Genomic DNA, 7,915 nt, shown 5'->3' on the forward strand with positions numbered 1-7,915 from the left:
GTTACAAAAATTTCAAGCAAACTTCTTTCATGTTGTCATTATAGGGTATTGTGTGTAGTATTTTGTGGAAAAAAATGAATTTAATCCATTTTGGAATAAGGCTGTAACATAACAAAATGTGGAAAAAGTGAAGCGCTGTGAATACTTTCCAGATGCACTGTATTTCCAGGCACAAATGATATCTGTGATAGATGTGGTTTATCTCCAGCAGACCATGTTCATATGTTTTTTTCTTGTCCCAAACTAGTCAATTTCTGGTCATGTTTTTTTAAATCGTTAAACAATGCCCTCAATATCATGTTAGAATCCTGCCCATTGATATCCATCTTTGGGGTACCTCGTACTCCAACTAGCCTCACTAAGAAAAACTCTGATGTTGCTGCTTTTGCCTTGCTCATAGCCCGCAGACGTATTCGTTAAACAATGCCCTCAATATCATGTTAGAATCCTGCCCATTGATATCCATCTTTGGGGTACCTCGTACTCCAACTAGCCTCACTAAGAAAAACTCTGATGTTGTTGCTTTTGCCTCACTCGTAGCCCGCAGACGTATTCTATTACATTGAAAAAGCCAAACGCTCCTCCTACTACTTCTTGGTTAAGTGATTTAATGTCTTTTCTGTCTTTGGAAAAAGTTCAATATTCCTTAAGAGGCTCAGCAGCCAATTGTTATAAAAGATGGCAACCTCTCAACACATATGTAAACACCCTCACCTCTCTGGACCCCGACTGAATCGATTTGATGCATCCAATTTTTTATTTTATCAAATTTTTTAGTGAGCACACTGGGCATCCTTTATTTATTTATCTATTATTTTTATTATTGTTACTAATTTTTTTCTTTCGCCTCCCTTTATATTATATTATATTTTAGTTTAGTTTATTTATTTCTTTTCTTCTTTTTATTTATGTATCCTTTTTATCTTCACCTACTAATTAATTCTTTTTGTATTTATTTTTACTTATTTGTTTATTTTATTTTATTTTATTTTTCCTCTCCCTCTTTGTTCTTGGGGGATGCTCTTTTTCTGGTTCTTTGTTCTTTGTTCTGTACTATATACAAAAAAAAGGGTGGAAACAGCTGTGGAATAACTGTATATCTTGTATTGATACTTGTGAAATGCTGGTCTCCAATAAAAAAAAAATATATATATTTTTTTTTTTTAAATGTACTGCTCATATTTACATCTGTGGAGACTAATTATGAGCTCTACCAATCAGAGCTGAGCATGTCTCACTCTCTTCTGTTCATCCAGCCAGCCGTCCATGTGACTGAACTGTGCACGTGCTCACAACAGTGATGCTGAACTGGCCACAGAATTACACTTTGTTTATATTACCTTTGTTAACAATAAGAAGTGCAATCCAGCTAATGCTAATTTAAAGTTTATACTAATCAAATCATGCTATAGAGGTATTAAGACAAAGGATGTAGTGGAACATTTAAAGACATACATACATAAATCTTTATGATCACTCAGTGATTCATAAGACCGACATGTCAATCACCATCTTCTCACTATAAGGAGACTATAACTATACTGTTTTGCAGTGATTTGAGATTCCAAGACAAGTCACTTTTGGGAAAAAACACCAGAGTCAAGACTGCATGTGCATGAAAATAGGTGTACCTCACTTTCAACACGTCAAAAGTAGCCCAAGTCCGCGAGAAAACCACATATAAGTATTTTAATTCAAACATGGTCTAGACCCCGGTGTTTGTGGCATAAGTCAGAACACACACACACACACACACACACACACACACACACACACGCACACACACACACACACAACGTACTTTTACTCTCCACCTGCAGGCAGCCGCCTCTCGTTCCCAACTCTGTTAGTTAATGAAGGAAGTAACAGCCAAGGTGTACATCCTCTTACTTGCCTGATGTATTTACATCGTCACTTCACATGGTCCACCATAGGGTAACTTTATTCCTTCCTCTGTGCTGCTGACAGTGGATGTAGAGAGGGCGGGCGTGTGGGGGTCAAAGGGAGACGGGAGATGTGGCCGACACGCTACTTTGTTTTGGTCTAAAAGGCCGGTGCTGAACTGAGACCACCAGTGGTGCTCAATTTGGCATTTAGGACCTTTAAACAATTGTTAATATACTACTAATTTTTTAAGGCCGCATATAATACGTATTTTTATTTCAGGATCTCCTCCTCATTTGGGAGTACATCTATTGTATCTATCTATCCATTTATCTATTTGCTGATGATGTTCTTGATTCATTGATTACTTGGTCTATAAAGCATCATGGTGATTGATTTCCTACAGCCCAAAGTGTTGTTATCAAATGTCTCGTTTTGTCCAACCAACAGTCCAAAATCCAAAGATATGATAATTAATCGTACTAAACTTCGAAGTTCTATTTCTCCATTTTGCGAACACGATGACTATCGGGATTATCAGTTGAACGGTGGTCTGGTTGGGTGGTAAGCATTCAAAGCCAAGGACTTGAAAACTAGAGCCCAAGGTTTACATCTTGAGTCCCAGGTGCAGTTTGGTTGAGGCTGGTTAAGGTTAGGGAAATATCAGGGTGAGTGTTAAATGTCAAATTCAATGCAGTGTTTCCGATTAAGTAACTAGACTCTGGCAGCCACAGTCTCAATGACCCAAGAGCATTTATAACTTCTCATAAGAGCATTGAACATCTTTAACATTTCGCACCGTTGCTTCAGCAAAGCGTCTTTCACTCCCAGTCAGTCCAGCCCTCCACCCCCTGTTGCACGTGCACACTCTCTCTCTCTGTCTCTCTCTGTCTCTCTCACACACACACACACGCTTTCTGCTCTGTTCTTCTTTTTCTTCTCTCATTTTGGTTCTTCTGTGCTCCCTACTTCCTGTCTCTATCTCCCTCTTTCTTCTGCTGTACCTGTCTCTCTACCTTTTTATACATCCTCTGTCTCTCTGTTCACTCTGTTCCCCCACACAGTAATATGATCTCCTCTATCAGGCCGACAGAGCCATGAATCAAAAGACATGGAGAGAAATATAGTACAAACCTTAGTGGCCCCACCCCCACTACTCTCTCTCTGTCATCCACAACATCCCTACCCCCAACAACCCTCCTTTCTCTCTCTCTCTCTCTCTGCCTCTCTCTCTCTGTCTGTCTCTCCCTGTCTCTCTCTCCAGTCCCTACCCCCAACCACATAACTGGCTCCCAGCCTCTCTCTTCTATTTCTCCCTCCCTCTTTCTGAAACAATTACACTCAGTGACACCAACACAGTGCAACACTGCATGAATCTGTGTGCAGGGCATTTCTGCACATTATGTTGGATTCTGTGCTCAGAAGCAGCATGTTGGCAGTGAGTCATTATACATGAGAGATGATACTGAGTGTTAAATGAAACACTGTAAATAACTACAATCTACTTTCATGAAGACCATTAATTTCATATTATGTTGAAGCCCAATCAGCACTTATTGAAGTCTGAGGTCACACCAGCAACTGGTAGTGAATCAGATGCTTCCTCAATTGCGGACTACATGCTGAATGTATCTACTATATGATAACTGCCCAGACTGCAGGATAACTGGCCCAATTCTTGTTTGGGCCACTTTCATATGTGGTCCTAAATCAGATTGCAATGCGACCTTAATCTGAACAGTCATTGGAATTCATGCTACTTTTAAGTCACTCAAGATCAACATTTATCACAGTCTGCAGTGGCTGGAGTCACTCTGTGAATACAAACTCTGATCACAGCTGAGATGGACAGTGAGGTGTGAGACATCATAAGCATAATACAATACAACCAAACTCCTCGTTGTTTTTTCAGGGTGGTGGGTCACCTGAAGCTTGAGTCTTGTGGAAGGTGTCAGATGTATTTAAAAGAGTCCATTGACAACCTGAAATCTTACATAAAATCTGTTTTCTGTGAATCCATTTACATCACGGTCCTACCACTGCTGGTTCCAACTCTGCATCAACATGCACCTCCAGCCAGAAGTAGCAGCAACTGCGTCACAAAAAGACAATTAAAAATGTGGCTCTCTTGCTCATTTTCACGCTTGCTATCGTCTGTTCACAAATTTGCTGGCTTCCACTGCACATCAGTTTCTAAATAAATCCATAAACACTGATTCAGTGGTACGACAGCATGCTGACTGTGATGTCTTCGTTCTTGTTGGTGTGTGTGGGTCAGTTCAGGACTGTGACTAATTTATACTAGGATCTGATATTGGCCACGTTCAAAAAATAATGTGAACAGCCAAACCAAAAAATGGATCTGAGCAAAAAATCTGAATGGAGCACTTAGGCTTGCAGTGTGAACATAGCCATAGTGAACTGTTTTCCCTATCACTACACAAGAAATCAACATCTATGCTGCACCATACATCAATCAAACAGCATCATCTGAATATGTTTTGTTTTTCTGGATCCACAATTCATTTGAATGTTTCACAGCTGTAGGCAGCAACGATATTTTCTTTGCACATTGCAATGTGTCACTTAGGTCAGGTTCACACCTAAAGGTGGTGAAAGGTCCGTTTTTTGATCCGAACCAACACGAGGATGATACATTGTTTCAATTTTGAGTCGGTCCGGTTTGCGTTCACAAAGGCCAAACTCAAACGGTCCAAAATCTGTAAACAAAACTCACATGGCCGCAACGCCCTTCTGTTATTGGTCAAACTGTTTAGGCGGGTATACAGCAAATCTGTACATCAGATCAGTAGCCTACTGTACATCATGGAGCGTCTGCTTATTTTTACATTAGTGCTGATCTGGAGCACTTACATGCAAACTTCAATGGACCGCGCATATGAACGCCTCATAGAGCAGCGGGCATTAAATAATGTCTTGATCCATGCATTTTGCCGAAGACGCTATGCGATCCGACGATCGTACCAGAGTAGACGACAGGCAATAATGAGGGCCTACCATGACGTTTTTTCTACACAAGCGGGACCAGTGAGGTAAGCAGACAATCACAAACGTGTAAAAATCACAAAGTTGGCTCATCATAAAAGCAGCTCTTGTTTATAGAATCCATAGATCTCCTTGAATGAATGAACGAATGAATGCCTCTATAGGCTACTGTACACACCAAAAATAATCCGCTCTGGAGTTCGCTTGATAGCGGACCGAGACCACCTCTACGAGGCTGACCAGGGTGCGGTTGTTTGGTCCGCACCAGAGTTCGAGGCCAGCGTTCACACCAACCCAAACAAACCGCACCATGGGGCAAACGCTCCAGGGTTCGGTTTAACCGGACTAAACAAGGCTGGTGTGAACGCGCCCTTAGACTTCAAGATTCCCTTCTAGTCTTCATTCTGCAATGACCTCTCCAGGATGTATACAAGAGCAATACTGTCCCCCAGTGCTTTCTTTAGCAAATGTTATCAGTATATCGTGTGTTCACTACTTAAGTGCACCTAAGTCTTCCACAATCCTAAGGAAAACACTGTCGTCCCCCTAAATGTATTATTAGTACAAAGTTTGGAACTTTTAGTAAAGCAGTGGTGGCACTCAGGTGGATGCTCACTGTCAGAGGGTTTGAACATATCATTTCTGATTAAAGCAATTTATTTATTTTTTTAACCACAGCCTCACACTGTTGTTGCTGGGTCTAACAGAGGAAAACCAGTCTGTGAGTGATGAGGTGAGGGAACCATTAATAAATGTGTGCAGGCAGGGTTTGATCCAACAACCAGCCTGAAAATAGTCTGATCAATCATTAAACTGTACACCAGCAACCAGTAAGTAATGACAGTATATTCTGATATTACCCAGCCAGCTAAGTCCATGACAGAAGCATGCTGAGAATAAAGTCACTTAAGAGTGATGGGTATCACATGATGCTATTTTGGTTTACATCCCAGCTCCAGGTACAACTCTCTGCCCTGCTGTGTGGGACAGTGGAGTGATTCTTTTTCCTTTATATGCTCCTTTAGCAACACAAACACATGTACATGTCATGACAATAAAGCTAACTGAAATGTATCTGAAATTGAATTGGAAGACAGACAATGCATTAACATTTTTTTCTATTTTATAAACCGTAATCAATGTTTTCTATCAAATGACAAAATGAGCGTGTTCCATTTTATTGTCTGAGAACTGAAGAGAGCTTATAAATCTGTGGCTAACTTTAATAGATGCATTCATCAGCTGCACCTAGTTAAATAATTAAGCAATTCATCACTGTCATTATGAGCATGATCCCTCTGTGTCTGCACACAAACACCCATTACTCTGACAAAGTACTAAGATAGATAGATAGATAGATTCACCCATCATGTTTAAGAGAGTTACACACTGGATCCCGACCAGCTCCGGTTCTGAATCTGACCCTGACCTTTGGCTTTGCTCTGGAGGAAGAAACACAGCAGAGCTTCTCAGACTCACATCAAGCATCACACAACAGAAATGAGAAGCTCTGCTGTGAACTCACACCAACAATGTGAGCTATTACTTGTCGAGTATTTCATTCTAAACATAACTTTTCTGGCTGTGATTATAAAGCAGTGTGTGTTTAAATGTAATGACCTTTTAATTAGCAGCGGTGAAGGGTGAAGTTTTAACTGAAGGTGTCATTACATCACCGACAACACACTGGGGTTTAACTACAGCCCGTGAATCCTCCAGTGAGACTCTGAACCGGAGACAGAGATGTAGTTTCCTTCAGTAGCTGTGATGATAAGTGGAGTAATACAGCTAATCACTGCTGCTTAATTGTCAGAGCAAGACAGATAAATACAGAGAGAGAGAGATGAACACATAGAAATAGGGCCCCACAAACGTGGCTCTCATCTCGGGTACATGGGGAACAGAAGCAGCCTACGTAGATCCCTTCTTTCCTATCCTTGCTTACCTTGTTGGTCCCAAAGGCCGGGTCAGGGTAGGAGAGCTGCCCCAGTCTGCTGTGTTCTGAGGCGGCCAGAGGCTGAGGAGGAGGCGGGTAAACTGTTACATCCATGGCTGCTAATACATCCACTTTCCCGTCTATCCTCGTCTCCCAGGTCCTTTCTTCTCTTGTCTCTGTGTGTATCAGCAAATTACTGAGATAACCTGTTTAAAGTTGGAGGGTTTATGGCGAGAGCAAACAGAAACCAGCACGGCCCAATAAAACAAGCTTCCTGCAGGTTATAGGCAGATAAATGGGTGAAATCAGCCTGGAGTCAGTAAAGTTTGTGTCGGTTCTGTCCTCTCAGCACCAGCTCTCAGGATCCAGTTACTGCTGCTGTGACACCAAACTTCCCGGTAAACCAACTTCTGTTTTGTAACCAGCTCCACAGACAGGTTCACTCTGAGAAGCGTCGTGTTCTCTCTCCGTTTAACGCTGTGTGTGTCCGCTGGCGCTGTGTGTCTCGGACAGGGGAAGTTGTTGGACCCCGTCAGTCCCTGGTTGGGACTTTGTCTTCTAGTGTTCCTCCGCTGCTGCTGCTGCCGCGTGTATCCTCGGTGCTGGGGTACCTCGCGGACCAGTCATACAAAGAGCTGCGTGAGTTGAGAGTGCGCCACAACGACACCGGAAGTAAGTTAGCTCACAAAATAAGAGCGCACATTGTGTCAGGAGGAAAAGACAAAGCGAGCATCGTTTATTCACACCGTTACAGAGTCCTTACATTAACCACAGTCATTAACACGCTTTTGTGGCGTGTTGCTTATAAATACTGTCTCAGAAACCTCAGCGAGGGATTTTATTTTGAGAGAACCCGACACATGAAGGCGGATGTGGAGGAGCTGAGCGGCAGAATGTGCTCCATCTAGAGGGGGAGGCGTTGTCAGGAGGTCCGGCCAGGTGTTTCTGTAGCCTCAATAAACTGTTTCAATTAAAGGGATGAATGGATGTTTCATGAATCAACAGTCAACTTTTAACAGAAGGAAAAAATAATTTGATTGAAGTTAATTTCTGATGTGTTTGCTTTTCATTGTGCCAACACTGCACAGA

General features: G+C 41.9%; 1 protein-coding gene across 2 annotated transcripts in view; it reads right to left on the minus strand.

Moving 5' to 3' along the window:
- The window catches only part of tox (thymocyte selection-associated high mobility group box), an 88,750-nt gene extending 81,259 nt beyond the window's left edge, over positions 1-7,491 (minus strand). Inside the window, exon 1 of one of the 2 annotated variants that reach the window (XM_073490423.1) lies at positions 6,836-7,491. In XM_073490423.1, the coding sequence (XP_073346524.1) occupies positions 6,836-6,940 (105 nt within the window). In that variant the 5' untranslated portion in view covers positions 6,941-7,491. The remainder of the gene's footprint in view (positions 1-6,835) is intronic. The other variant, XM_073490424.1, reaches the window with a different exon arrangement.
- Positions 7,492-7,915: the final 424 nt, after the last annotated feature.

This window comes from Pagrus major, chromosome 21, assembly GCF_040436345.1.
Source record: "Pagrus major chromosome 21, Pma_NU_1.0".
In the NCBI taxonomy this organism is placed as follows: Eukaryota; Metazoa; Chordata; class Actinopteri; order Spariformes; family Sparidae; genus Pagrus; species Pagrus major.